General features: G+C 43.0%; 9 protein-coding genes across 9 annotated transcripts, besides 11 other annotated features; 4 read left to right on the plus strand and 5 right to left on the minus strand.

Moving 5' to 3' along the window:
- Positions 1-20: 20 nt before the first annotated feature.
- On the minus strand, positions 21-1,278 carry PVX_094720 (hypothetical protein, conserved; the record flags this gene model as incomplete). The annotated part of the gene is made up of 2 exons (XM_001614361.1): positions 578-1,278; positions 21-326 (listed from the first exon to the last, which is right to left on the minus strand). The coding sequence occupies exons 1-2, from the start codon at positions 911-913 to the stop codon at positions 21-23; spliced, it is 642 nt and encodes a 213-aa protein (XP_001614411.1). The 5' UTR covers positions 914-1,278.
- Positions 1,279-1,973: 695 nt separating this feature from the next.
- PVX_094725 (hypothetical protein, conserved) lies at positions 1,974-2,861 on the plus strand (the record flags this gene model as incomplete). Its single annotated transcript, XM_001614362.1, has 1 exon — positions 1,974-2,861. The coding sequence occupies one exon, from the start codon at positions 1,974-1,976 to the stop codon at positions 2,859-2,861; it is 888 nt and encodes a 295-aa protein (XP_001614412.1).
- Positions 2,862-3,427: 566 nt separating this feature from the next.
- Positions 3,428-9,609, minus strand: PVX_094730 (hypothetical protein, conserved). Its single transcript, XM_001614363.1, has one exon. It carries the CDS (start codon positions 8,999-9,001, stop codon positions 3,731-3,733), a length of 5,271 nt encoding a protein of 1,756 aa, XP_001614413.1. The 5' UTR covers positions 9,002-9,609; the 3' UTR covers positions 3,428-3,730.
- Positions 5,735-5,759: a microsatellite.
- Positions 7,330-7,350: a microsatellite.
- Positions 7,778-7,797: a microsatellite.
- Positions 8,389-8,408: a microsatellite.
- A 2,802-nt stretch (positions 9,610-12,411) lies between the features above and the next one.
- Positions 12,412-12,436: a microsatellite.
- Positions 12,437-12,913: 477 nt separating this feature from the next.
- PVX_094735 (hypothetical protein, conserved) lies at positions 12,914-14,426 on the plus strand. The gene is made up of 4 exons (XM_001614364.1): positions 12,914-13,268; positions 13,436-13,712; positions 13,967-14,025; positions 14,200-14,426. Exons 2-4 carry the CDS (start codon positions 13,441-13,443, stop codon positions 14,217-14,219), a joined length of 351 nt encoding a protein of 116 aa, XP_001614414.1. The 5' UTR covers positions 12,914-13,268; positions 13,436-13,440; the 3' UTR covers positions 14,220-14,426.
- Positions 14,427-15,173: 747 nt separating this feature from the next.
- Positions 15,174-16,733, minus strand: PVX_094740 (hypothetical protein, conserved; the record flags this gene model as incomplete). The annotated part of the gene is made up of 3 exons (XM_001614365.1): positions 16,172-16,733; positions 15,471-16,028; positions 15,174-15,301 (listed from the first exon to the last, which is right to left on the minus strand). Exons 1-3 carry the CDS (start codon positions 16,347-16,349, stop codon positions 15,174-15,176), a joined length of 864 nt encoding a protein of 287 aa, XP_001614415.1. The 5' UTR covers positions 16,350-16,733.
- Positions 16,310-16,343: a microsatellite.
- Positions 16,553-18,498, plus strand: PVX_094745 (hypothetical protein, conserved). The gene is made up of 8 exons (XM_001614366.1): positions 16,553-16,764; positions 16,922-16,958; positions 17,082-17,149; positions 17,392-17,589; positions 17,761-17,808; positions 17,992-18,042; positions 18,178-18,250; positions 18,404-18,498. Exons 1-8 carry the CDS (start codon positions 16,756-16,758, stop codon positions 18,484-18,486), a joined length of 567 nt encoding a protein of 188 aa, XP_001614416.1. The 5' UTR covers positions 16,553-16,755; the 3' UTR covers positions 18,487-18,498.
- Positions 18,499-18,663: 165 nt separating this feature from the next.
- PVX_094750 (eukaryotic translation initiation factor 2 beta, putative) lies at positions 18,664-22,007 on the minus strand. Its single transcript, XM_001614367.1, is given in 6 exon segments — positions 18,664-19,597; positions 19,613-19,825; positions 20,003-20,924; positions 21,124-21,183; positions 21,314-21,664; positions 21,865-22,007. The coding sequence occupies 2 exon segments, from the start codon at positions 20,593-20,595 to the stop codon at positions 19,750-19,752; spliced, it is 669 nt and encodes a 222-aa protein (XP_001614417.1). The 5' UTR covers positions 20,596-20,924; positions 21,124-21,183; positions 21,314-21,664; positions 21,865-22,007; the 3' UTR covers positions 18,664-19,597; positions 19,613-19,749.
- Positions 20,786-20,806: a microsatellite.
- A 490-nt stretch (positions 22,008-22,497) lies between the features above and the next one.
- Positions 22,498-24,835, plus strand: PVX_094755 (hypothetical protein, conserved). Its single transcript, XM_001614368.1, has 7 exons — positions 22,498-23,112; positions 23,344-23,395; positions 23,650-23,710; positions 23,838-23,959; positions 24,124-24,269; positions 24,467-24,572; positions 24,724-24,835. Exons 1-7 carry the CDS (start codon positions 22,988-22,990, stop codon positions 24,784-24,786), a joined length of 675 nt encoding a protein of 224 aa, XP_001614418.1. The 5' UTR covers positions 22,498-22,987; the 3' UTR covers positions 24,787-24,835.
- Positions 22,543-22,566: a microsatellite.
- Positions 22,965-23,005: a microsatellite.
- Positions 23,345-23,373: a microsatellite.
- Positions 24,836-25,078: 243 nt separating the features above from the next.
- Positions 25,079-25,963, minus strand: PVX_094760 (hypothetical protein, conserved; the record flags this gene model as incomplete). The annotated part of the gene is made up of 1 exon (XM_001614369.1): positions 25,079-25,963. Exon 1 carries the CDS (start codon positions 25,937-25,939, stop codon positions 25,079-25,081), a length of 861 nt encoding a protein of 286 aa, XP_001614419.1. The 5' UTR covers positions 25,940-25,963.
- Positions 25,708-25,733: a microsatellite.
- Positions 25,964-26,826: the final 863 nt, after the last annotated feature.

The following is a 26,826-nucleotide window of genomic DNA, read 5'->3' on the forward strand; positions in this document are numbered from 1 at the left end:
CGTACATGGGGGTATATACCCTAATTCCTGTAAAATTTGTAAAAAGAATTCATATGCGCTTCGGCCGTGTGTCCCCCTTCACCTTGCGCGCCCGTGCTTGGTGCACTGTCCTTGAAGGGGAAGCAAAAAATGTTCTTTAAATATCTCTGATCGAAACCTTTTGGAAATAAATTTTCATTGCCCCATCTTCCGTTGCCCTTGATCACGTCGTGATTTAAGTTTAGACTTTCTCTCGTATATTTTGGCAGCTTAATGTTATTTTTTTTTTTTTTCTTTAAATAAGCGATGGCGTTCAGTTCGCTGTATATGCTGGGGCACCACAATCCCTGCGAGTGGGCGCAGACGCGGAGGTGAAAAGGGAAGTATGATTGGAAGCGCGGTTTGCGGATGGCGGTTAGCGGTTTACGGTTCACGGTTCACGGTTCACGGTGGACGGACGGAAGCTCGTTCATCCGATCGTTCACTTGTGGGAGACGGGGAGAGGAACCCCGCGCCTTTCCCCGCATGCTCGCCGCGTACCAGCGCACATTCATATGCTAACGTTGAACACACCCCCCGCGGGGTGGCCTGAACATACCTGGATGCTCCTCTTGTTCGAATACACCCTGGGCCCCCCGTGCTTCAAATAGTCCGAATTTCCCGCACTGTCCTTATACAAATTAATGACATCAACAATGTGCTTCGATTTGATGTCTTTCAAGGATATTTCGTACCTGCTATTATTTATATATTCAAATATGGCCATTGGCTCTTCATACTGCTCATGCTGTATTTCGAAATTTAAGTGCTTATTTTCATCCCTATAATCTGGTAAAATGAACCTTAAGAAAAATCGAACATTCCTGCTGCTATGGCCCGTTTCGCTGTACTTGAGGAGGATTTTTTTTAATTGGTACACTCCATTGGAACACATATTTTCCTCTGCGTGGAGTGAACTTGTCCCCTTCGTGCTTCGCGCGTTGGAGGCGGGACAGCAGAAGTGAGCAACTTGTTGATCTTCTTTTTCTGCCCGTTTTCTCCCTCATGCATCTGCGTCCACGCGCGACCTCTTCCACAAGGCGGCAAATAAAATGGGTCAATGTGGAAGCCTCGATTTTGCAAAATATGTGGAGTGTGGATTCATTTTTCAGAGGGCCAAAATGGAAAAAAAAAAAAAAGAAAAAAAGAAGCTAATTTAACAGGGAAATGAAACTCCTCCCGTAGGTTCTCCAAAATTAAAAAATTTTAATTCCCCCTTTTGTGCAACTACTACAGCATGTTGGCACACCATTTTCCCTCGTAGCTGAAGGGAAAGGCACTTAAAAAAAGGTAACTTTTACACGTATGGCAATATGGCAAAATTGTGCCTGGCCGAACGGATACGTCGTGTGAATGTTTTTTTATGTTGCCCTATTTTTTTTAAATCTGTTCATTCCATTGCGCCCAAGTGGTAAAGCAAATTGTGTAGGCGCGTTTTGGTCATTTTTACTTACCACTTAATTTGTTAATTTGCTTAATGTGCCTTTTTAACAAACCTCTTTTGAGGCGTAACTCGTTTAACACAAAATTGGGGAATTTTTTCACGGCAAAAAATTTCGCCGCATATGCTGCGCGTAAGTAGTACCAATGAGGAGAAGCGTTGCCCCATATGCAAGTATTAATACCTCCCAAAAAAGTGTAAACAAAGGGGCATATCTGCCTGCATGATAATCTCCTTCACATAATCGCAACACTTTTTTACAAAATTATTTTCGTTTGCCTGATTTTACGACGCATCGTCCGCGAACTTTGTGAAAAATCTTCAGCGAAGGTAGAAGCCCCTCTTATTGTGTCCACCCATTTGGATGCGGCCGCTTATTGGCACACAGCGGTGTATGTTCACCCCTGCGTATACGTTCACGGAGCGCACTTCTTTTGGGAAAGCAAGTTAACACGTTGAAGTTGGCTCGTCCAAATTGCTCCCCCCCCCCAAATCACCACTTCGTATCAGCAGAATGGCAAAACACAGTACCTTTAAAAACCTCGTAAAACTGCACGGGGATATGAAGAAGGAAGAACTCCTGGTGCTCTTCTTCCACAGCTGCATTTTGGATAACAATTTTATATACAAGCTGAATGACGAACAGAAGTATGAAAAATCAGAAAGTCATGAAAAAATAAAAATTTCAAATGGGTATATAAAACACATGACTGATGTGGGTAGTGGCAAATTTTTTTTAAGTAGAATATTAATTGACCCCGAATGGAGAAGCAATTCAAGTAGCTACAACTTTCTGTACCAATCTGTAGACACCAACGACACCTACAATTTGAATTTGGTAAAAATAGAAAATTCGCTAGTTGTTCAAATTATCAACACCGCGCAGCCGTCCGTAGTTCACTCAGTCACAATTGATGTGGGCGAATATGTAAATGAGTGCACCGCTGAGGAAGGCAAAACGGATAACATAGAAGACCGCGTGATGATGGAAAAACTGGAAGGGGTATTCCAAACCCACATATTAAGCCACATGAAAAAAGGGAGCAGCAACAACATCCTTGGTGATAACAGTAGTAGTAAGGGGAAAGGACCGAAGGGACTCATCATAGAATCCAACGCAAATGAGCACTTTAGAAATGTTTTCCAAACCAACCCAGACCCATACCTCTTACCAAACTTTAATGCCAACCATTTTGATGATAAAAATCCGAACATTGGCAGAAGCTTAATTCCGGACCTTCGAAATAATGTTCCCATTTTAAAACCAGATGGATTGCTAGTCGGCCCGGACAATAAATTTTTTAACCCCAAAAATTTGCGCTATGACCCAATTGGGCCCTTCGGAAATGAGCCCAACGCGGACAACAAACCGTTTGAGTTTCAGGACAATTTCCCCTTTTAGGGAGGTCACTTTGGGGAAAAGCGCCAACGCATATGTAAGTGGGCTAATGTTTGATGGAATGTTGTCTCCAAATATGCCTAGCACCACTGTAATGTGTTTTTTTCTTTTTTTTTGTTTTATCGCGTTTATGCTAGTTTATATGTGCTGGCCCACTGCACTAGCGCTCACGTCACCCCGCGTGAGATGCCCCTATTCGGCATTGAACTACGCCAAGTGGGTAGCCGTTTGTGTAGCGTCGTAGTGTCCCCCTGCTGCACCATTGAAGGGAGTCTTTTTGCTTCTTCCAGGCGGGACATACACCCCACATGGCGTTTCGCTTCTTATCCCACTTGAGCTTCAGCTCGTAAGGGCACACTGGCCAGCACGCACAGGTGTAGCAACCATGGCGTGTTAAGCTCCGCAACACATTGTACTATATGTACATGTACATAACGTGTGTAGTGTGCACATAATGTGTAGATTTTTTTTTTTTTTCCTCCAAACCGGTGACGCAACTTCGCCCATGCAGCGACCGCCGCCCCCATGACGCTTTACCTAATGGCATTCATTTCGACTGCTGTTTTGTTCCCCACATTGGGAGGTGTGTCAAGGGATTTGCAAAAGAGTCTCCTTGGACGAGTTGACAAAAAAGAAAGGAAAAACAAATGTGTGCAGGAGGTAATTCGCAAACGGGGAGTCATTGGCCAATGAGCGGCCAATGAATGGCCACTCGCGCGAGGGTGTTTTCCAAATGGCACAAACATTATGGGCAGCTCTGCGGGGGGAATGACTGCTTCCGCCCCAACGAAAGAAACAACCACCTGCATATGACCATTCATTTTGCACACGCGCGAAACTGACCCCGGGCCGAAGCTTCCACCCCGTTACACCTACTGCTTAAACAAAATTTGTCGCGAAAAATTGGGCAGAATGCTTTGCACGACGAAGAGGAGCTCTTTGTTCGCCTTGCAGTAGTTGTACAGCATATCGATGAAGTAATTGCTGTTTTTCAAATTTTCATTATTTTCCATCATCGGGAGGGTTGAGCCAGGCTGCCCTTCAATGTGCGAAGCTGTTTCGTCGCCTCTTTTGGTCATACCTGTGTGGAGCCCCCCATACGAAGCTTCTTTTGTTAGCGCGGCGGAGGGCAGTGAAGAAGTGCCCCTTTGTTTTAATTCCTCCTGGTTGTAATTTTGTGTTTTCACGTCCTCATTATTTGCGCTTACACCGATTCGTTCCGCGCTTCCACCATCATCATCATCGTCTTCAAGATTTATCACTTCGATTAGTTCTATGGGTTCCTTTTTAACGCCACTGGTGGTACCATTTGCCGGGGCGCTCGTGTGGTCGCTCATCTGGGTTGCCTTCCCCCCGTGTGGGGAGACCTTCATTGGGTGATCTTTGCAGTTGGTTAGCGGTTCGGCTGGCAGTTCGGTTGGCGGTTTGGTTAACCGCTCGGTTGGCCGCTCCGTTTGCGGCTCGGATAGTGGCCCCGCCGCAGGGGCGTCCGCCCCCCCCAGCTGGTCCCGCCCAAAGTCAAACTCGTCGGCCATCCCCAAATCGTCATCGTACAGCTGCTTGAAAAAGCTCAAGATTTCCCTCTCCTCCGAGTTCTTATCCGCCTTTGCCGAGGGGTCCCCAAACCGATGTTTATTCTCCCCAATATTCATTTCACTTTGCCCTTCACAGTTTCCCCCCCCTCCGTCCTCTTCCGCCTGGCTCAGTCCAACAGAGTAAAGGAAGCTTTTCAAATCGAAGGAGGGATTTTCATTCTCACTAGTTGGCACGAAATTGTAATCGATTATATTTTTATTATAAAGAGAATTTTCTATCTTTTTGTTAATCACTTGTACCTTCTCATCGAACAGGTCTTCCTCCGTCACTTTTTCGGACAAAATTTTCATCTTCGTTTTGAATTTCTTGTACCTTATTTTGATTATTTTGTTTCTCATTTTGTAGTGCTTAATAATTTTCCCCCAGGCGTCGCATTTTTTTAAGAAGCTGCAGTTTCCGAAGATGAACAGATTGTACTTGGCTCGGGTCAGCGCCACGTTAAGTCGTTTGTAACTTGAGAAAAACATGTTCGAGTCGTCCACTTCGTCGTCTGCGCGGTCTTCTGCGGCGTCCTCCCCGGAGGAGGCGGAGCTTACGTTTGGTATGTTCTCCTCCTGGTCTGTGGTATCACTCCCGGCAGCGTTATCCTTCTCCCTCTTCTTCTTCCTCTTTTTCTTCCTCATGAGCGAACCCTTCGTGCGCACGCACACAAAGATGATGATGTCCTTTTCCGTGCCCTGAAAACCATCCACCGTGCCAATGTCAATAAAATTGGAAATATTATTTTTGTAGCCTTTTTTCGTGAAGAACATTTTTAGCTCCTTCTTTAGAAAAAACTTCTCCGTGGCGTAGGGGGTGATGATGCCTATTCGCTTGTACCACTCGTTCACATTCTCTGTGGTGAAGATGAAGTGCAAAAATTCGATGAACTGCAATACAGCTTCGCTTTCTTCAATGTTAATGTACGAGTTTTTTATTTTCCTTTGCTTCGAAAAGGATATATCGTAAAACACGCTATGTCTGAGGAAGGGGATAATAAACCAGTCGATTGCCCCTTGGTTTTTCTGGCATAAATGTATGTCGTGAAAATTGGGGGGCAATAAATTTCCAAAGTTACTTTGCATAAAGTGGAATAAATCGAATTTGTGAAAAAGGTCCCGTTGGATAATTGCTCCATTGTGTGGACCTCCTGGGTCACTCCTCAACTTTGTGAGGTACTCATTCATCTTCATCTCCTTAAAGAGGGTAAATAAAAAATAAGGGGCATCCGTAATTTTATTCCTGTAGTAGTACTTATTGGGGAAGTGCGAAATGTCTGGGTGCATCCTATACTGAATGGACAGCAAGTTATATTTGCACTTGTTCATTTTATGCTTCCTCTGCAATCGTTCGAAGAGGGACCGGGCATACTTGCGCCGCTTTGCAAAAAGAGAAAAGACCGTCGCGGACAGCTGCTTTGGATCTCCTACGAGAATAATCTTCTTACACGAAAAGGACAGAGGTATCAAAATGTCCAATTCGACCGACTGAGATGCTTCATCAATTATAATTGCATCGAACGTGTCAATGTAGTTAACTAGGGACGCGTTCGAACTGGCAGAAAGGGTCGAACAGATAATGGTAGACGTTTTCAATAAATTCTTTTTTATTATTTTATTTTCTTCCTTCTTATTAAGAAATAAAAATAACTGTTCCTTAAATTCCAGGCTAAATTCTAAAATGTCTGTGCTTACGTTTCTCCCTATTCTCGTCACTATAGGGTTAAAAAAATTCCCATTTTCGTCTAAAATTCCGCTACCTGGCGATATTAGCCTTCTCAGAATTTCGTCAATGGCTGCATTAGATGGGGCGCACACCAGTATCCTTTTGTTCTTAATTAAGTTTAGCTTGTTTATCTTTTCTTTTTTGAAGGTTCCTTGTTGTGTCTCTTCCGCGGGGTTCTTCCTTTTCCACTTTCTTTTTTCCCCAACGGGAATGAGATGCGCATTTTTGCTCACTAATTCGTTTTTCCCCCCCTTGGGTGATCCTTCCCCCGATGTGCCGGCCGCAAAGGAATACACATTGGCATCACTGACGTAGTACGAATAGTTGAGCTTCTCATTGGCATTCCTTTCCTCCAGAGAGTCCGCCTTCTTCGCCATACAATCGTTATTCACATAGGAATTATAAAAGGACTCCGTTAAGCCAATTAAATTTTTTATTCTGTTTTCATTATTTTTAAGAACGTCCTCTTCAGCTGAGTTGTTTGCATCCACCTGGCTGTCATCACTTTTCAACGTCCTGCTGGACGCATTCATAATGCTCAGATGAATTGCATACGCATAATTGTTTTCATTTTTATTTCCCTTACTAACGTGGAAGACGTTTTGATTTTTTTCTTCTTCGTTCTTTTCAATGTGGTCAAAAAAGTCTTCGTACTCCATTGCGTCGAAGCAGTTGTCGTTGAAGTAACAGTGGTCGTTTTTTTTATCGTAGTTGATCCAGACGTACGGGCTCTTTTTCTTTCCCCTCCCCCGTTCTTCCTCTCCCTCCTCAAGGGGAGGTAACGAATTGCCACTTAGGGGGCTCCTCCTACTGCGATTCAGTTCACCCTGTTGAAAAAAAATGAGCGCGCTGATGATTCCCAAAATGGTCGTCGTTTTTCCTGTCCCGGGGGGCCCCTGAATGAGCGTAATCCCGTCATTCATTATGCTGTTGTTTATGGCCCTTAATTGGTACTCATTGTAAATGTTTAGGAATTTATTTTTGAGCGCCTCTGGTATGTAGTGGAAGCCTCTATACTGCTGCGCCCCAGGGGGGGAGCATCCCCTTCCTCCTGAACTGTTATCCTTCCTCTCATCGTTGTTCGGAAAGACCATGTGTTGGCCTAGCGAGGGCTTCTCCCCTTTGACGTTCGCTAGGATATTTTTTATTACCTTACTTTTCCTGCTCCGCTTTTCACCATGATCGTCATTAAACGTGTCGTCATTAAACGTGTCGTCATTAAACGTGGGCTCCTCCGCCTTCACAGCGACTTCTTCCTTTCCTCCTGACCATTTGAACTTCATCAAATAGTCCCTAATTTTTTGCTTAAGTGTCTCCTCCAGATCGTCCGCTTCATTTGGATGCCCATTTGATGGTTCACCTGGGGTGGCTTCTCCGGGAGGTTTTTCCTGATGCTCTCCATTTGGTACTTGGTCTAAGGTAGCCTGGTCAACGAGTCCAACAGGTGTGTGCCCAACAGGTGTGCGCCCACCAGCTGTGTGCCCACCTTCTGTGTGCCCTTTTTTTCTCTTCTTCGCCTGAAGGGCGGCGAAGCCCCCCTGCTCGCTGGCGCTGTCGTCCTGCTTAACCTCCCCCTTGCAAGCGACGCCCTCTGCACGTGGGTCAACTTCCCCACGTGGGTGGCCATCCTCACTCGGGTCAACCTCCACAATTTCATTCAGCAACGCGGAGTTCCTAAAATTGAAGAGGCAGTTAAACAGCCGAAGGGTCGAAATTAAACTGGTCACCTTGGACACCCGCACGAAGTAGTGGGCTAATTTGTCAGCCACGAAAATTTCGTAAATGATATCCTTCCTCACTTTGTCAATGATATCAAAATTTTTGTAATTTAAATTAAATTTTACTTTAATTTGTTCCTTATTTTTCGAAACCACGTAGCCTAGCAAATGGCGGACGCAGTATTTCCTGATCATGTAGATGTCGTCATTCGTTTCGTCTTTCCCCGAGTTGGTGCCACCGTTCGGTTGGTTTTTCTTTTCGCCTGATTTGACGGAATAATTTTTGTGCTCATTTTGGGGCTCGTTTTCCTGTTCGTTTATATGCCCATTTTTTTGCTCCTTTTCGGGGAGTTCCGCCTCTTTCGCTTGCTCGCCACTGAGTGAACCCTCCGAATGGGAGCCCGAGGCAGAGGAATCCGCCTCCAGTTTGTCACCTTCCGAATCAGAAGATATGACCTCTTCTTCATCCGTTTTTGCGGATAAGAACATAGGGGTGTAAATATTATGCGCGTCACTTTTTGCAGTCCTTTTGGGAATAAACCTGAGCAGAATAAGGTCACCATAAAAGAGGTTTGCATACACGAAGCTGTCATAGGCTATGTTCATGCTGAATTCAAAATTGTAAATCTCCTTGGGGGGGTTAACCAACGTCACGTCATACTCTTTTATATTTTCATTTTCCTTTTTATTGTTTATTAACTGTTGTGTTTCGATCAGGAATAATGGAAAGTACGAATAAAAATATTCTTCAAAATTTCTATACACATCTGGAAGGGTGTAAATTTTTACATCCACTTTTAGGCGATTTTTTACACCATTAGAATCCAGCTCCTTTTCGCTCCTCAAGCTGGTATAATAATTCCATCTTAAAATTATATTAACCAGGTAATCAGAAACGTCTGTATACTTTTTTTCTATAATGAATGAGTGTAGTATCAACAGGATGCTGTCATTCGTCTCCTTCTCTACGTCTTCATCATTTAAGTGGAAGCTCCTCGAATTGCTAATTTCTTTCTTTATGCCTTCTTCTAGCTCCTTAAATTCATTGTCCTTTGCATATTTGGCAAATATCTTCCAGTCGAAAAAAATCTTCACAAAATGCTCATCGTCCCACTCTTCCCACATTTTAATGCTCTTGGGGAAAGGGCCCCTGGGGGTGCTGCTGTGCGCGTCCTCTTCGCCGTCAAGCGGGTGGAGAAAGAGAGAACGCCTGATGAATGCGACACATTTGCAAGTGGACGCTAGGGGGGGGTCCTCTCGACGGGAGGTGCTGCTTTGCGGATGTAACCTTTCGCTAACTTTTACTGTGCTAACTTCTACCGCGCTAAGTTGCGCATCTACATAATTTAGAACCCCTGCCCCTACAACTTCTCTCCCTTCCGTTTAACGCGTCACTCCTCATCTCGTTGCCCCATTCGAGATTCCCCTTTCTTCTCCCCTTTGGTGGTTATATTAATCCTTTTTTTTTTTCTTTTTAAAATAAATGGGAAAAAAATCCGTTGAAGGTTGGAAATAATGAAAACGTGCACGGAGAAGAAACCTGCGTTTTGAACACTTTCTGTGAAAATGCATCGGTTTCGATCCTACCTCCTTGTTTGTTCTCTCCTCTTATCATTTGTTTTGCTTTGCATTATTTTGCTCTTTTTTTTTTTTTTTTTTTTTAATTTTCATCACAACTCTTTTAGGTACATTACATACGCGTTAAGAAGCGTTTTTGGAATGCTACTTGACCCGAAAGAAAATAAAAAAAAAAATTACCATTTTTTTTATGCGTTCACTTAGCGGGGGTAGGGCGTTTCTACAGAATCACCGTTTTTAAATGTGACACATGGGTAGGGTGGGCCCTTTTTTTTTTCAGAGCCATCTTTCCTTCTTATGCACATATCATCCCACTATGGTGTGTTTTTTTTTTTTTTTTTAGCTAAAAGTGGGATGCTGCTATGTAGCATGTGTCACGTGCTACAACTTCCAACAAATTCACGGCAACGTTCGAAACCTGTTCTAGGCATTTTCTTTCGAGCCATCTTCGTCTCAAAGTCGCTCTTCATTCAGGCGAACACACGTGTATTTTTTTAAGAGGGTTGCGGATCTACCCTGGCTATTCCTCATCAAAAATGGCTCATTAGCTATTTTGCATTTATGCCATTTGCCCCCTAACCGCGCTGCCGTTTCACCCGTTTGACACTTTTTCATTTCCGACATGTTCCCCATAGATGGGTCATCCCAACTGCTGCTAAACGTGTAGTGACCCCCCCAAGGGGTTCTACAGCAGAACCGGTTCATTGGCATCGTCGGGGGGAGGTGCAATCTGCCCAGTGGGTATCATGGGCAGATATGCTTACATATGGTAAGCGTAAGTGGATACATGTTATCACTAATACCATGTAATTTTTTTTTTTTTTTTCTTTCCAATCAGCCTTTTTGCAAAAATTTGCACGCAACGACTACCACGCTGTGTTTCTATCACATGTCTTAGGTTTGCCACACGGTAGGACTAATGCTCAGGGCGTCATACATGTGCTATTTTAATTTTGCCCATGTGTTCCCATAGCGTATTTTTATGAATAATTTTAAAATTTAAAAAAAAAAAAAAAAATATCGAAGAGCGAAGTGCGCTTCATTTTAACCTCTTACCATTAAGGTGATACAAATTTTAACTTTTTACATGCAAAAGTAAATTGTCGAATAATTGGCACATAAACAAAAGGAATGGCTACAGCGCACGATTTGTAATGCCCACACCTTTTTGCTATGGAATTATATTTTTTTTTTTTTCCCATCGCCTTGGCCTCGCTTGCCCCTTTTTTGTGTACTTCTTAAGAGCTTTGAAGAATCACCGCACCAGCAGTTTGTTCCTCCCCCCCTGAGGAGGAAGCAAAATCGCAACGTTTAAGGAGAAGGTAGAACATTATGCTGGTGGAGCGGTCTGCTAACTACTTTTAATAGAACAAGGGGGGAGAAAGAAAGAGCTGATTTTCCTGACCCCATGACTCAACAGGGCAGAACCGAAATATAAATCGCCAACGCGATCATTTTAATGTTATGGGACATGTCTCTTTTTATAGTACAACACGCAGAGGGGTACTCAAAATAGGGGTCCCTAACGACGTAAAGAGAAACATAAAAAAAAAAGGAAAAAAATAACTCGTATGTACACTTTCCCAAAGGTGCAGCTATTTACATAATTGCTTCGTAGCTTGGACCATCTGTGCGAATACATAATATGCAGACTTATAAGTCGTGCCCCTCAATTTTCGCCCTTTTGGGAAATTTTATTAAAAATAGAAAAAAGGGTACATAGCGCGCTTACATAGCAGCATGCACAGCGTGAACTGTCACGTCAGGTGGTGACTGTACAGTGGGCGAACAGATGGTTAGAATGGAGTTTTTCACTTTGCTTTTTTTTTTTTTTTTTTTTTTTTGTTCTACCATGGTTATGGGCCCCCTTAACATACCCGCGGTTAGGTTAGGCAGTTTTTTGGCCCGGAACTGTTCACTGTAAGTCAGCAAAAAAAAAAAAAAAAGGAATAAAATGAGCAGAGAGCGGTTAATAAGGAATGATAAGGAATATTAGGGAATAATAAATAATAGAAAAAAGCAGCACGAGAAAAAGGTGCCAAAGGCGAGAACAAATCTAAACCCTTTTTACAAAAAAGGCGCGGCAGAACGGCGTATGTTTTTACATTTTATAATTCCTCGCAATCGCGTTTTATTTACATTAGTGGGGTCATTTTTTTCGCGGCAAAATTTAGGAGCATCGCCCAAAAGAGGGGCACAAAAGAAAAACGAGAACCGCACGCGTTGCCAATAAAAAGAGTCATAAATGTATATGTACATATGTATATGTATTATGTATGTACAAAGCAGTTGCGCGATTTGGGGCCGGAGGGGGGCCAGTCAAATGCCCCTCTGTAGGCACATACCCGCGCATGGGCGCGCGAATCGAAATTAATAAGGTTGAATAGGGCCAAAAAATGCATAGCCTCCCCCCCAGGATTTTTCTGGGGCAAAGAAAATAACCTGAACGTAACAGAACAAACCAGATGACAACAACGACATTGCGCGCATGCGGGTTAGCCTTACAGCGCGGAACAGGAAAAATCTGTTACTTAGCTCCGGTACTCAAATAAAACGAAACAATAAAAAAAACTTAGATCTTGTAAGAATAACAAAATGGCGATAACTCCGTTATGGCAATGCAGTATAGTATAGTATAGTATAATATAGTACGAAAATAACCGTTGGCATAAATTCCAGCGCGCAGTGCTCCTCTTCCTTTCTTGGTAGCGCCCATCAAACGTAGTAGCAGCATATATAACATAACATATACGTATGGGGGTCCGCACCACCACAGGTATATATGTCACTTACAACGCTTATATATCGCTATGTGACGAGCTGCCCATGGGACGATGCGGTATTGCCATGTTCACTATTTTATATGCATACCTGCCATCGCGGCGCATACTGCTACTTTCCTTAGCGGCGCCGCGGGTAAAAGGAAAGAAGAACAAACTGCTAGCCGGACAACAATTTCATTCTGCATATTCTGACAGTCAGCGATGATGGAATTTAACCCCAAAGCTGACGCGTAAAAATATATTTACTAAAACGAGCTTTTGTTACATGTACATGAAAACAGCTAAGTAGGCCAAAAAAAAAAATAGTGTTACCAACAGATCAAATACTTTCTTTTTTATGGCAAAGAAATACTACGCCCCACCCCCCCACTTTTTCTTTACGCAATATATGAATTTTTCTAGCTGCGAAAAAAAAAATGCTTTATTCTAAAAAAAAATATTCACATGAATTGTATTACGACTATCAGCCTTTTTCGTGAACCTTTATGCTATGTATACGTATGACGCAGATCACTTTCGCTTCCTTAAATGACCAAAAAAAAAAAATTATATACAATTTTTTTTTAAGCTAAAATATATTATATGCCTAAAAAATATTTACGCATAAATGTACATGCAAAAATATATGCGTACAAGTATACGCGCTTAAGCAAACATATATGAAAAAGATTAAGTCGCTTTTAAGATAAGAAAAAAAAAAAAAAAAAAATTGTTTTTGCAAAAAATAGTACATTGCAAAAGTATAAAAAGCATATATATGCAATATATGTACTTACGTGGGCATACCTCACAAAAGAGGATTATCTCATCTGAATTGCGCTTAAATAGCATTCCTTAGGGACATCCAAAAAGTACAAAAAAAATATTACGCAAGAATTGCTGAAATTGCTGAAATTGCAGGAATTGCAAGAATTGCAAAACACTGCAAATAAATAAGCATTACCCGAAGAGCATTACCATTAGAAGCTAACCTTTGGGGGGATATTTCTAATCTCTCGTGGGAGCTCCTACGCATACCATTTAGTTTAGCGGTAATAGCAGTGGCGCAAAGCGTGAAGCTGCCAAGCATATATATATATACAACTTACCATACATACGCAAAACAGGAGGCGCTGCGTGCACGCGCTATAACCCCCTTTGCCAACAGTAGCCACATTTTAAAAAATTTTCCCCTCCCCTTTACGCAAACAAATTGCAGACAAGATGAAGCTCAAATTAAACTTCGGGAAAAAGAAAAAAGGGTTTGACTGCTCCATAGTCGAAGGTTGCAAATCCCTCGTGGGGAAACTCTTCGGAAGCGGCATTGACAAATATTTTAAAATAGTTAACCTTGCAATAATTGCAATATTCGTCACAGTTTTGAATTATATATACTCCTTTGATACAAAAAATGCAAAGAAGAAGGACAAGAACTTGCTCTACATGTACTACGGATTTTTAGTATGTCTTGTGGGGTTCGCCATCAGCATTAACTGGTAAGGGCGCGCGCACGAGCGATTGGAGTGTGTGCAGTAAAAACTGCGCCTCTGCACATACACGTGCGTACGTACGCATGTATACACATGCAGATATCACATGCACATATCATATGCACATGTATCGCCGTTAAGTACCCCCCAAACGTGCGTACCTATGCGCGCCCCCACATATACATATGTCTGTACCTTCCCCCTTCTGTGGAACTCAAATTCACACCGCGCTCTTCCCTTATCGTTTGAAAATTTTACAGGATATACTTCGAGTATTCCAAAAATAAGAAAAAAAAAGGCTCCCCCTTGGAAGTTAAAAGTAAGAGATGAATAATGACGAATGCGCTGTTGTGGACAATTTATATTTCACCCTTTTTGCAACGGTTGCTTTTGCGTCTCGCTGTGCATGTTCCGTATGCGCTCCACTTGAGCGTGCTTTTCTCACCATTCTGCTCATACATTGCGCGTGCACTTTTTTTTTTTACCTTTTCAGTGGGAAGTAAAAAAAAATAAATGAAGGCCCAATTTTGTCCTACGCTATTTTATTTGTGAATTTCTCACCTGGTCGATGTAATATACAGTGGTTTATAATTCAGCAAAATATCCGGATCTTGTCCAACATCCTTTTTGGGACTTTTTTTAAATTTCTGTGATTAAATGTTTTGTTTACGGATTATATACGTACAAGCATGTATATTATATGGACGAACTTTTTTCATTTTGTCAGTATCCATTTTTTTTTTTTTTTTTTTTTTTTTTAAACATCCATATTATTTATATATATTGCCCATGTGCACACATATGCAGCTAGCCATATGCACACATATGTAGCTAGCCATGTTGCATGCATAGCCAAATTGTAAATAATATGTGACCATATTTGCTACTCCCTCCAAATGAATAAAATATGCAATTCGTTAATTAACTATTTTGTATAACGATATACGAAGCTTTTTCCCTCTCTCATCTTACTTGTTTAACTTCATAATAAAAAACATTTAATTGCGTTCTGTCCTCAAATGCCCAGACGCCATCTCCGGACGGCTTATTGTTTTTAAAGTTTCCCACGAAGTACATTCCTGAAGGGGCGCAGGCAGGATGAGAAGTGTGCGCGTGGGGTCAGAGGGCCACAAAGTGGACTTCTTTACATAGGGGGTATGCACAACGCGCAGGTTATATCTCCACCCCAGGTGATCGATCAGCACAACATTGTCATTTTAAAAAAAAAAAAAATTAAGTAAAATACCATTTGGTAGGATCCATTTGCCCTGTGTTAAATATCCGTCTTCCCATTGTCCTTCCAGAACGCTTTTGCACTTTTTGTATGTGTATCTTCCTGCGGGGCAGGGGATATTTGTGATGGACATTGACCTACTTTGAACGAATGGGAGCTCTGCTTACGCACATACATGGGTACATAAATACGCGTACACTGCACATGCGCACACTTCACACGCGCCTGTCTGATTAACCCCATCCGCTCTTCTTTCCAAACTTCCAGCCACCAACGTACACATCCCCGTTTCTGTACAGCATCATCCCCTCGTTGTGCTTGAGACCGTTGGCGTAGTTCCCATAGTAGAAGCTCCCTTTCTCTGCAGGTGTTCGGGTGTGTAAACCACGAAGCGGTATATACAAACATGCGCACATATATGCAAGAATATGTACATAATTGTGAAACCCTAGCACGGGCCAGAAACAAACACACGAAAAATGAGAGGGGGACCCCCCTTTGGGGGAGCGCTAACTTATTTATGTAATTACCTTTCGCGGGGATAATCGTTTCTTTTTTCATTTTTGTATTATTCCATTTTTGCAAAAGATGTAGCAACTTTTTGGAGGCATTTTTTTTATTATCAGCTGCTTTATTTCCCTTGCTATTTTGATTGCCATCCGCATTTGCGCTCTTCTCCTTGTCTTGTTCATTCGGATCGCTCTGTTCAGTGTCTCCTTCGCTTTGGTCTTCTCCGCTTTGATCTTCTCCGCTTGCGGCGTCTCCACTTTGACCGCTCCCACTGTTGTCGCTTCCACTTTGGTCATTTTCACCTTCCTCCTCGCTCGTGCCCTTTTCGCTATCCTCATCTTTGCCATTCTGCTCATTTTGCTCATCGTCCTGTTCGTCGCTGCTCTTTTCATCATCGCTCTTCTCGTCGACGCTGTTCTCCTCCTCCTCACTACTCTCATCATCTCTCCCCTTCGCCCCTCTCCCTTTGCCTCTCTCTTGCCCCTCGTTCATGTTGTAAAAATAAGTGCCGATCCCGTTCTTCTTGCCGTGCTCATACATCCCTTGGTAAAAATCGCCATTCTGGTAGTTATACTCACCTGTTTGGAGGGGGAAAAAAAAAGGAGACAGCAATGAGATCTAGGATACTGTGGAAGCGGGCCCAAAAGTGAAAAGGCGCAGAAGTGTGGTGAGAAAATATAAAAAAAGGATGTCTCTTAAGAAAGGGATAAATGCGACCAACCATATCCATGTTTTTTTCCTTGGAAGATATTTCCGTAATACTTCTCCGTGGTTTTCCATTTTTTGTTAAGGTAAAATGTCACAGTCCCCACTCCCGTGTAATTCCCTAGCGTGTTTGAAGACTCCCCATTGTCTTTCACCAATTTTAAAGTTTTTTTCTTGTCCTTTAATCGTCCCATTTTGTAGTTACGCGTGAATGCGCGAATGAGTGGAAAGGATGGGCTTCACAGGTGTGTACGAAATTGTTGGGAAGAGGTTTAATTTCCTTCACCATGCACACACAGGTTGGTTAGCAAATATCTTTGCGAGTTCCTCTCTATGTAATGAGCACATAAAAGGGAAAAAAAAAAGATAAATTCATTTCCGCAAAGGAGCACGAATTGGGGAGGGACATTCTGCTAAAATTATTTGGCGTCTACATGAAAGGGGGACTGAAAACTAGCGCAAAAAAAATTATCGTGCGAATTTAAAAAAAAAAAAATTCCATTGAAAGTCCTATGTCAAAAATATTGGATTGGCGTAACGTACAGAAGCGCCCTTTGGAATTCCCCCTCATCTCCTTCGCGTTCCAAATGCGCGGAAGCCATGGCAACGGTTAAAAATGAGGAGCATCGACAAGCTAAGCGAGGCATAAGCGGATAGACGCAAAAATGGATAGACGCACAAATGGACAGGCGCATGCACACATTTCCATGCTACGTGCACGTTCAAAAAATGTAACGCTTTCTATACGGCCACATTTTTTCCCCAGGAAGAGAGAGTAAAATTGCTCGTAGCAGCGAGGAAAGGTAGTGTGTCATTTTCGCTCATTTTTTGTGAGACCTCCGTAAATATGATGGGCTATAAAATTGCTAACCCGCCACTTGGGCGACGCGCTACCACTTTGCCAAAACTAACCACATTTTTGATAGGAATTTACGAAGATGTCGTTTCCTTGTCTAAGTTACAAATTCCTCTGGGGGACTACGTCCAGCCTCCGGTAAAATGAGACTAATACGTGTCTCACACGCGTTGAGGTGCGGCCTGGCGTATGAACCTACGGGAGTAGGAACATGTGCACCCCCTAACACGCATGGGAATCCCAATTTTCCTGTGCGAGTGCCCAAATGTTAAAATACACAAAAGGGCAATCATCTTTTGTGGCACGCGAAGTAGTTACCACAACCTGCAAATAACGCTTCACCCCATTTGTCACACCTTTTTCACGCTGTGCCGAGACAGCATAACAGAACAGCCTTCTGGTACAGCTGCCGGAATGGGAGCCTAAAGATGGCTAGGATAATTTTGAAAAAAGGAAGTAACATAAATCATAAGGATGCCAACGGAATATCTCCCCTTCATATCAGCGTCAAATATGGGCACCTAAACATTGCCAAGTTCCTCATCGAAAATGAGGCCGACGTGGACATAACAGACAATGTTCGGGCGAACGGGTGGAGCAGTAAAGAAGGCCCTTACGATACAGAAGGGATGCACGCCGAACGTGTACCAATTTGGTGCATTTCTTCATGCATACCGCGCATGCGAATAGGACGCCTTACACACGAAATAGCTGACAACCGCCCCCCAATGCCGCTTTCCCCACTACAGGAGGGACAGAGCCCCATCTTTTACGCCATAATAAACAAGCACTACGATGTAATGCTCTCACGAAGCGCTTCTAACGCTTCTAACCATCGCTAGCTTGTGTATATGGGCATATAAACACCCGCCGATTTGCATAACCCCTCAAAAGGGGCCCCTAACCTTCCTAAACCTTCCTCCGCACCGCTTCCACACGTAAAAATCTTACTACTCCTCGCCCTCTAAATGACGCCTCAGATCGTCAAGCTTCTGATAGAAAACGGAGCCGATGTGCAAATGAAAGACCACGTAAAGTTGAAATCGCCTGACTCATCATTTTAAAATATGTGCAACACGTTTGCGAAAGAAATATGGCCAGTTACCTAGATACCCATGCTCGCTCATTTTATCCTTAACATTAATCAAATTTCCTCCCCTTCGCAGAACAATGCCAGCGTGTATGACTACGCTGACTTTAGCGGAAAGACGAAGCTCTCTTCCTACATACTGTACAAGAGTAACATACCATAAGGAAAAAAAAAAAAAAAAAAAAAAATCACTCAAAAAGGAGTAACAAAATATCGGCTCTTCACACATTCGCTCATCCACGTAGCGTTCTCCTTAATATGACCACTTTTCTTCCCCCGCCTCCCACTTTCTGCTAAATCAGGCAACGAGATAATAGTTAACGATTCGAAGAGGGCTCTGAGTGGCGATTCGCCCCCCAAGGACGAGGACACGAAAGCTTCGTGAAGCTTCCCATGTAAGAAGTGTTTGTAAAAGCGCCCCGTTCATCACAATTTGAAATGATGCGTTGAATTGGGCTGCTGGGGGGCGTCCTTAATTGGAGGCACACGCGTGTGCACATACATAATATACGTACATATTTATATGCACATGTTTATTGCATGCGTGCGGCCGCGCAGGTATACACATAACACATACTATTAAAACAAAAATGTACATTCGTGAAGAAGTTGGTTGTTAATTTAAAAAGGGGAAATGTTTTTTCTATAATAATTATGTCTGCATGAGATATGCACACACACACGGGTGGACGCCTGCGTGCATAGGGGCATATACGTATGTACACGTGCGAACGCCTGCTGCACTGGCTTTTTTTTTTTTGCTCGTTTTTTAAACTGCTGGGCGCTCGCGCGCGTACATAAATATGAATGAATGGATAAATAAATATATACATATATGTGCACATATATATACATATATATATACACGCACGTGGAACAAAAAAGCGAAAGGGCGGGAGCAATGCGCAGGAGTGTTGCTTCTGCTAAATTTACAAGCACCATCAGGGAGGGAGTGGTTCACAGGGGGGCGAAGTCTCAGTGCAAGCTGCCGCTGCAACGGTGCACATTTGCTCAAAAAGGTACATCACACGCTATGCAGCCTTTCTGCACAGCGCTGCCCAGCGATAAGGTGCTTAACGAATTGAACCACCACATGGATGATCGTCTGCAAATCGTTCTTGCAAGTGGGTGCACACATACACATGCGTATGAGCACACGCCTATAGGCACATGTGTATGAGCATATGCGTATAAGCACACGCACATATCTACACATGTTTGTAGTATGCTGTGCCATGCAACGTCACATAGGTTAGTCTGTTCGTCTCCCCTCCTGCCTCCTCACAGCGACGCGCTATTTATTGCCTGACGAAAGAATTCCTTTTCACTTTTGCACGCACCATTTTTTGTTCTAAATCCGTTGTGCCAATTCAGAGTTCACACCATCGCTGCTTTACGTGAAACGTTTAACAAAAAATGGAGCCTCACATGGGGGTCCACGTAAACGCAGGGGTGTGTAGAAGGGGCATACAGAGGGGGCATACAGAGGGGGCATACTGAATAGGGCCCACCAACTAGCAAACTTATATTTACATTTGTTCTTCTTTCCTAATGCCGCAGTGAGGGAAGTACTAAAAATTGGGACCTTTCGTATCCTTCTGAGCGAACTGAACTCCTTTTTATATGCCATCGGCTTGGTGACCTCTCCTCAATTGGTATGCTTGGCCTTTCTTCTCTCTCCTCTTCCCAGGGCGTGGAAACCACTCTTAATGGTGGTGACCGATCTGTGAAGGGTGCAAATGGGGGGGAGTAAATGTAACGCGGACGTAAAAACATGCCCATGTGAGAGATCACATTATGGGGAAATGAAACCCACGGCAGATAAAATGTTAGCTAATGAGCAATATCGTTACGAAATGGCTAGCTTTCACAACAGTGAAGTGAAAAATAAAAAAGGTAACCTCTTAGCTCCGCAAGCATTACAGTGCTGGTGAAAAAGCCTAGTCCTGCTGTCCTTCTCCATGGCGGTGTTCGGACTTTTGCACATCTGACACGTCACATATTCAGTTATATATTTTCTTAACAAAGCTTCGATATGCTTCGGGCCATACTTTCCTTTTAAAACTAGCTGTCCCTCTCCTGCTATGGACCCTTCCGTACCCAATTCGGCTAAGACAAAATGAAAAACGTGTTCTTCATTTCTGTTCATAATTGTGCAAATATCTTTAAAATTAATCCAGGCGACTTTTTTCGAACCAACCCTAACCACTTGTGGAGGTTTAATGGTGTATTTTTTTGATATACACAAATCTATGTTGTGCTTGTTTACCAAATCTTGGATTCTGTGTAGGAGCTCGTCGTATGGGTACACTGCTCCTCTTTCGAATACCTTGCCTGTTCCGTCTATGATTACTTCCTCGACCTTTTCTGTGACTTCTTTTTTTTTTTTTTTTTTTTTTTTCTCACCAAAATCGAAAAGCTGCTTGGTTTCCTCGTCGTGCACTTTGTCCAAGTCGACGAAAACAGCCCCCGCGTCTTCCATTTTGTCCTCCATGGTGCGTTCGGGCGGTGGCAACGGGAGGTAGCAGACTGCCGCAGCAGGTGGTAACCGAATGCGGGAGGCAGTGCACGCTGTGCCTTGTACGATGAGCGCTCGGCCGACAGCGGTACACCTGGGCAAATGTACACGTCAGCTGAAAAGCTAGGAAATGCTTGGCGTGGTTTTATTTTTTTTTCTGCCTCCTTTCTTCCCTTCTCAAAATCGTGGAGCACAAAATATGTGCATTTAGCTATTTCTGAATCTCCACTTCGGCACCGAGGTGGCAACAATGTACGCTTCTTCTCAGTTTCTTCGTTGGGGGAATCTCCGTCAACCTTTCTTCACTTTCGAAACGAATGTGTACACAGTTGTCAACAGGGCAAAAGGGGGTTATACGCATATTTTAATCTCCCATTCGGTAGGTACTCGCTGGCTTCTTTACAAGAAGGCTACGCCCTTATATAGCGCCGCCAATTCTTGGGTATATAGGAAGGCACAAAAATATGCACGAGCGCACATGCGTACATACGTGCTAGTGTTTACCTCCGTTTGCAAGAGGGGGGACGACTCGGCCGTTTGGAAAGTCCCCTGCTGCAGTTAGAACTTGGTGCGAAGGCATACACGGAACAGATCGCTTTATGCAGGCATGTACGCGCGTGCTACATATATGTACAAGGTATATGTTTTATTTTTTTTTTTATTTTTTTTTTCTATTTATTTATTTTCTTTTTACTTTCATAGAAGCGTTCTTTTCATCCGCAGCTGTCGTCAAACGAAATGGATGGGTACACGCGAGAAATGCCCTCGTTGGAGGTTACAAAAAAAATTGTTTTTTCATTTAATTATTCGTGCTCGCAATGTTTCCCCTATGGCTTGGCGCCTATTTTATCGCTACACGTGCGTACGCAAGTTGGCACGCATGTACGTTAATTTTCGCAACAGAAAAAACATATGTATGTATATGTATGTATTATATATGCTTATTTGTGCGTAAGTTTTTATACGCTTTATGGCATGGGGGGAAACCAATTTGTTGATTAACCAAATGCGTGATTAGCCAAGCGGAGATGCTCAAGGGGGGGCACTTAGGGCGGCAAAAAAAGATGCATCGGGGTATATATATGTATATATATAATAATATGTATGTGCTTTCCCAAATGGGCAAGCTGTTTGTAGCGCGGGGAAGGCGTTACTTCAACTCGCGCCGACCACTACGTGCGCAATGAAAAGAGGAGAAGTGATTGCCCCCTCTCAATTGATGTGCGCCCAAACTTTGGTAAATACCTTTTAGGGCCGCTCAGCGGAGAGTTCCCTTTAAAAGGATTTTATACCGTTTGCCAGATTTAGGAAAGCGCTAAGGAAGTGTACATGTTAAAATCATGCCTGGTTGGAAGGTTGTACATTTTTGCGTTTGTATGCTTTACGTGCGGAGGTAAATACGCACCAATGCGTGCATTACAACGTACGTTGCAACACGCGTGAGCGAAGCAACCCCCGGCCCCTATATCTACGAATAGCAGCCCCCATGTAGGGGCGACTCCAATTGACATGAAAATATACTTGCACAAAGTTTAAGTGCCCCTTTTTTCGCGCACCCACAGCGCAAGGCGCGAAATAAAGTGACGTGATGTGGCATTTAGGCTACTCCGCATAAAGCAGGCATGCTTTCCCTTTTGAAGAGCATTTAGAGGCGGCTTGGGCGCAAGCTCTCAGAAAGAAAAAAGGGAAAAAGCCGTGCATATATTGCAAAATAAAATATACCGCTTTACGCGTGTGAATGGGGGTATATACATAATATGCATATGGAGGACTGCTTTTGCCGTGCATCCCTTTTTTCTTTCGTCCCATCATTCTTAGCCTCAAATATTTTTATGCTAATTTTTTTTTATTTCATTTTATATATTTTTTTTTTTTTTTGCCAGTTGACGGAACATTTTGCCTTAAAATTTGGAGAATTTTTCTTCTTAACTTTACGTGTACATGGGTTTACATAAAAGGGTTCATTTGTTTTTGTTATGTTTTTGATTTTTTCGATTTGCTAGATTTTTGCAGTTTTTCGGTTTTTGGGTTTTTCTGTTTTTACGAGTTTTCCCATTTTTGTCATTTTTCACAATTTTAACGTGTACGCCATTTGTGCTGCGAGCGACCATTTTTCCCACAATTTATTAGTTCCCCTCGCTGCTTTAGTCCTTATATGTATGTTACATATATGAGCATCAGTTTGTAGCGCACGTGCCCGCCCATTATATATTTACGTATGACTATGGGCATATCCACCTACATACATATTGTAGCTAGCGAAACGTTGATAAATTAGCCCGTAGTTGAACTGAGGAAAAAAAAAAAAAAAAAAAAAAAAGAAAATTATTATCACAATATTACACATTAGTAGACGAACAACTTTAAGATGAGCCATTATCGCTTTTTTGTTCGAGTGTTTCTTTTCTCCTTTTTATTTTTTAAAGTGCATAGTTGTCTGCATGTAACAGATGGCAGTTCTATCATTTTAGAAAACGTGGGAACGTCATACAAGTAAGGAGAAAAAATAGTGACTAGCCGAGGAGGGCGTAAAAAAAAAAAATAATAAAAATAAAATAAACACGATGTCCTTTTGTTCCATGGGAAGAGAGTCACCCAAGGACAACTTTTGATCATTTTCCACTTGGCTGTGTTGCCCATTGAGTGCCATTCTGCCCGTCCATGTGCGTTTTTACTGCGTATGCGCTCATCCCATTATGCCTTTTTTTTTTTTTTTTTTGAAAGACTTTTTTCCACGGATATGAAATGGGGAAGTGGGTCAGGAAACCAACTAGTGGTAATACACCGAAAGAGAAATTAAAAACGTCCACATGTGCGCAGCAGAGTGGATTTCCATTTTGGAGGAAATATTTTTACGAATATGAGAGAGTGCGTCCACACTGAGGGACGCGTTCTTACCTCTTTTTGTCACTCGATTGAATCGTAAAAGGGGTATCCCCTGCACAAACGGATATACCGTCGCATGCACTTGCAATTTTATATTCCTCCCCCAAACCTACACATATCATTGCTCTTACTTTTTCCCGAAAGACCGCAATAAAGACTAACAAGAACGAGGAAAACCTCTTGTGGACAGTTAACATTTATGATGGTACAAAGTGAAGAAGAAAGGGAGAAGCGCCATCCCGGGATGTGTAGCGATGGAGGCAGATGCTCCAAATAACCAATACGTATATGATTTTTTTCATTTTTGCACTTTCATTTTTCCCCCAACGCAGAGGTGAAGAGCTTCACGGGAAACAAAATAAACTGCGACGAAATCGTCACGCTGAAGCATGTCAAGTCGAACGGGTACTTGATGGGCTCTTCGCACGACTCGATACTGTCCAACAATTATGAGGTGAGGCGCGAAAGCGGGGTTGCCCGCGTGCGCATAGACATGCGTGCATGCAAGGATGAGCATGTGTACAAACGCTAATGCCGCGTACGGTTAAATGTCAAGTGCGAACCACCTGTGATAGCCTCATTTCACTCATCGCTTCCCTCCCCCCCTTCGCACCAAAGCTAAGTGTCCATCAGAGCAAAGAGTCGGGGAAATTTCAAGTCATTTGTGAAAACAAAAAGAATAGTCCCTACTGGTCACTGGGCGAAAATATTTACCTAAAGAGTGTGGACCACAATGGATATGTCTCCGCGAGCAAAAGCTATGAGTAATACGCTACACTTGAGGAGGAAGCAAGTCACCCATGGGGGTTGCTTTTCTCATCGGCATTTTTTTTACACACGGTGGAGTCATCACTGAGTGTGGGCATGCGACTGGAGTGGCCTGCCACACGTCTATTGAATTGCTTCCATACGCATGGAGATGCATTTCACTTTCCATTTTTTCTCTCCCCCCCCGTTGCAGATTTAATCAGTACAACTGCCACAACTGCCCGATTTTGTACCACCTGGAGGCGTGCATTATGAGGTACACTTACCCGCGCGATGAGCAGAAGTGGAGGGCCAAATCGGTAAGGCGCAGAGGGAGTACATACCTTCCGTGTGAGTACCTTCCGTGTGTGCACCCATCGCTTGAGTACCCACCGCGTGAGCACCCACCGCTTGAATACCCACCGCTTACGCGCTTACTCCACGCGAATGAAACTTCCCCCTCCCCCGCAGGGCGTCATCATAACCCAATTTAACGACGAACGAGGAGAGAAATTTAATGGCGATGAACTGTGAGCCGCTTTGCACCTCCATTTCCATTTCACGTTTATTAATTTTTTTTTTTTTTTTCCTTTTTTTATCTGATATTTTTTAATGTTCTGCGGCAGGGGTGCCTACTGTGCTTATTTTTACACCCCGCTGCTTTTTTTTTCCTTTTTTCTGTGTTTAACTCTCAAAAAGGCAAACAAAAAAAAAGTAGCCCCTTTCAATTACAAGCGGTAAATCGAAAGGGGGGTGTAAGATGGTAGCGCGAGGGGACGACACGAAGGGAAACAAACCCTACGAGCGCTGTTTAGGGCTTCCCCTGCTACTGAGGGGTGAGCGCCTTCCTCTGCGTCTTCAGCTCCAGGGTCCTTCGGACCACATTGCTAAAGTAGTTCTTTATCCAGGCACGCCTCGATTTGTAGTAATCAAATTGGTGGGTATTATTAAGGTAGCGTAACTTTTCCCTAAAGTAGTACCTTGAGTTGGCACAAATGTAGGGATACCACTGAATTAGATTTTCCTTGTTGATTCTCCCCTGGTGAAGATACAACCTCATATTATGAGACAGCGTGCGAGGGACATTCCCACGGATAAAAATCTTATGGTAAAACTCTTGTATATTCATTTGCTTAATAGTATACGTAAAGGTATTTCTATAACTTTTCACTAATCCAAAGTGCCCTAACGCATGGTACTTTATAAATTTCATCGGCGTGTTGTAATGTATCTGCACATTGTCAATATATAGACGAGATACATCTCCATTAAATTTGTGTACAATTTTTTCTTTTGAACTTAGCAAAGAGTTGAGAATATTATTTACTCTTATCTGTGGGATGGATTCTAAATAGACGATGGCATCTTCCAGGTGTAACCCCTTAATGAGTCTACCAAAGTTGTACAGATTACGCAAACTTATTTTTAACTGATACACTTTGAATGTCCAATATACATCGTCCTTTTTATTTTTTATTTTCTCTTCATCTTTCTTTGGTATCTTTGGCACTATGCCCTTCCGGATATACCTCCTTTCGTTGTACCTATGGATGATTCTTCTCCTCCATTCCCAAAACCCCTTTTTCCTGTAATACGGATTTCGCAGCCGTACATTCGTGTTTATGCATTTTTTACTCGTTAGGAAGAGGAAGTTCTTTTCGATGCGGCTTCTCAAAAGGGGAAACATAACTCCACAGGTGGGAGGAGGCGGAGGTGGAAAAAAAAAAAAAAAAAAAAAAAAACTGCTTCTCTCACACTGGGAGAAAGCTTACTTTTGAGCGTGTAGAAATGTTTGGCCTTCTCCGAACTATAAAAGGGGTTTCTTTTTTTTTTTTTAACTTCTTTTTTTCCTTCTTCCTTCACCATTTTGCGATGTTAATTTTTCCGACTCCGTTTTGTGCGACGCGCTTTGGGGTGTACAGTTAGGGGAGAGAAGCTACGTTCTCGGGTCCTCATCTGGGTGACCTTGCGCCCACTCGGGGGGAAACTTCCAATCGGTTTGCGACCCCTTCAATTTATTTTTCTCCCCCCTCTTCAGCATAAGTATAGTACGTGGCATGGCACACTTTTGCAACCGCGCATCGCTTCGCCTTTCCGCATGCAGTTATCTTCCCCTCGCGTATGTGTGGAAAAGGCGCGGTAAAAAAAAATAAATAAACAAACAAGCACCACTCCTTTCGAATGTCCATTTTGACGAAATGCGTGGATCCCTTCGACATCGCCTTACCGCTTCATCGCTTTACCGCTTTACCGCCTTACCAATTTGCCCTCCCGAACAATTGCACTTTTTCTTTTTTTCTCCACTGCATTTTTGCACATATGCAGCTTAGGCACCACGCGTGAGTTGCATCCGACTTAATTCGCCCCCCATAAAGTGACCACAAAATTGGAGAAAAAGGCGTCCAGCACATTTAGCACGACCTGAGGCATGCACACAATTGGGTTAGCCCAAACCTACCGAACGAATCAAACGCGCCATTTAGGTATGCCCATTTGGTGTGCGGCCCACCCGAGGTGACAAACAATATAGACAGTTCCTTTCATCGTCAGCCATTCTTCTAAAGTGCATAATTG

Source organism: Plasmodium vivax, chromosome 8, assembly GCF_000002415.2.
Source record: "Plasmodium vivax chromosome 8, whole genome shotgun sequence".
Taxonomy (NCBI): Eukaryota; Apicomplexa; class Aconoidasida; order Haemosporida; family Plasmodiidae; genus Plasmodium; species Plasmodium vivax.

Excerpts from the sequence above, each read along its gene's own strand:
- PVX_094730 (XM_001614363.1), bottom strand. The coding sequence starts at position 9,001 with ATGTGGGAAGAGTGGGACGATGAGCATTTTGTGAAGATTTTTTTCGAC.
- PVX_094735 (XM_001614364.1), top strand. The coding sequence starts at position 13,441 with ATGAAGCTCAAATTAAACTTCGGGAAAAAGAAAAAAGGGTTTGACTGC. Across the intron at positions 13,713-13,966 it reads TTCGCCATCAGCATTAACTG|GATATACTTCGAGTATTCCA; the intron begins GTAAGGGCGCGC and ends AAAATTTTACAG. Across the intron at positions 14,026-14,199 it reads CTCCCCCTTGGAAGTTAAAA|TGGGAAGTAAAAAAAAATAA; the intron begins GTAAGAGATGAA and ends TTACCTTTTCAG.
- PVX_094745 (XM_001614366.1), top strand. Across the intron at positions 18,043-18,177 it reads ATGTGCAAATGAAAGACCAC|AACAATGCCAGCGTGTATGA; the intron begins GTAAAGTTGAAA and ends TCCCCTTCGCAG. Across the intron at positions 18,251-18,403 it reads TTCCTACATACTGTACAAGA|GCAACGAGATAATAGTTAAC; the intron begins GTAACATACCAT and ends CTGCTAAATCAG.
- PVX_094750 (XM_001614367.1), bottom strand. The coding sequence starts at position 20,595 with ATGGAGGACAAAATGGAAGACGCGGGGGCTGTTTTCGTCGACTTGGAC. Across the intron at positions 19,826-20,002 it reads AATGCTTGCGGAGCTAAGAG|ATCGGTCACCACCATTAAGA; the intron begins GTTACCTTTTTT and ends CACCCTTCACAG.
- PVX_094755 (XM_001614368.1), top strand. The coding sequence starts at position 22,988 with ATGAGCCATTATCGCTTTTTTGTTCGAGTGTTTCTTTTCTCCTTTTTA. Across the intron at positions 23,711-23,837 it reads GACAGTTAACATTTATGATG|AGGTGAAGAGCTTCACGGGA; the intron begins GTACAAAGTGAA and ends CCCCCAACGCAG. Across the intron at positions 23,960-24,123 it reads TACTGTCCAACAATTATGAG|CTAAGTGTCCATCAGAGCAA; the intron begins GTGAGGCGCGAA and ends TTCGCACCAAAG.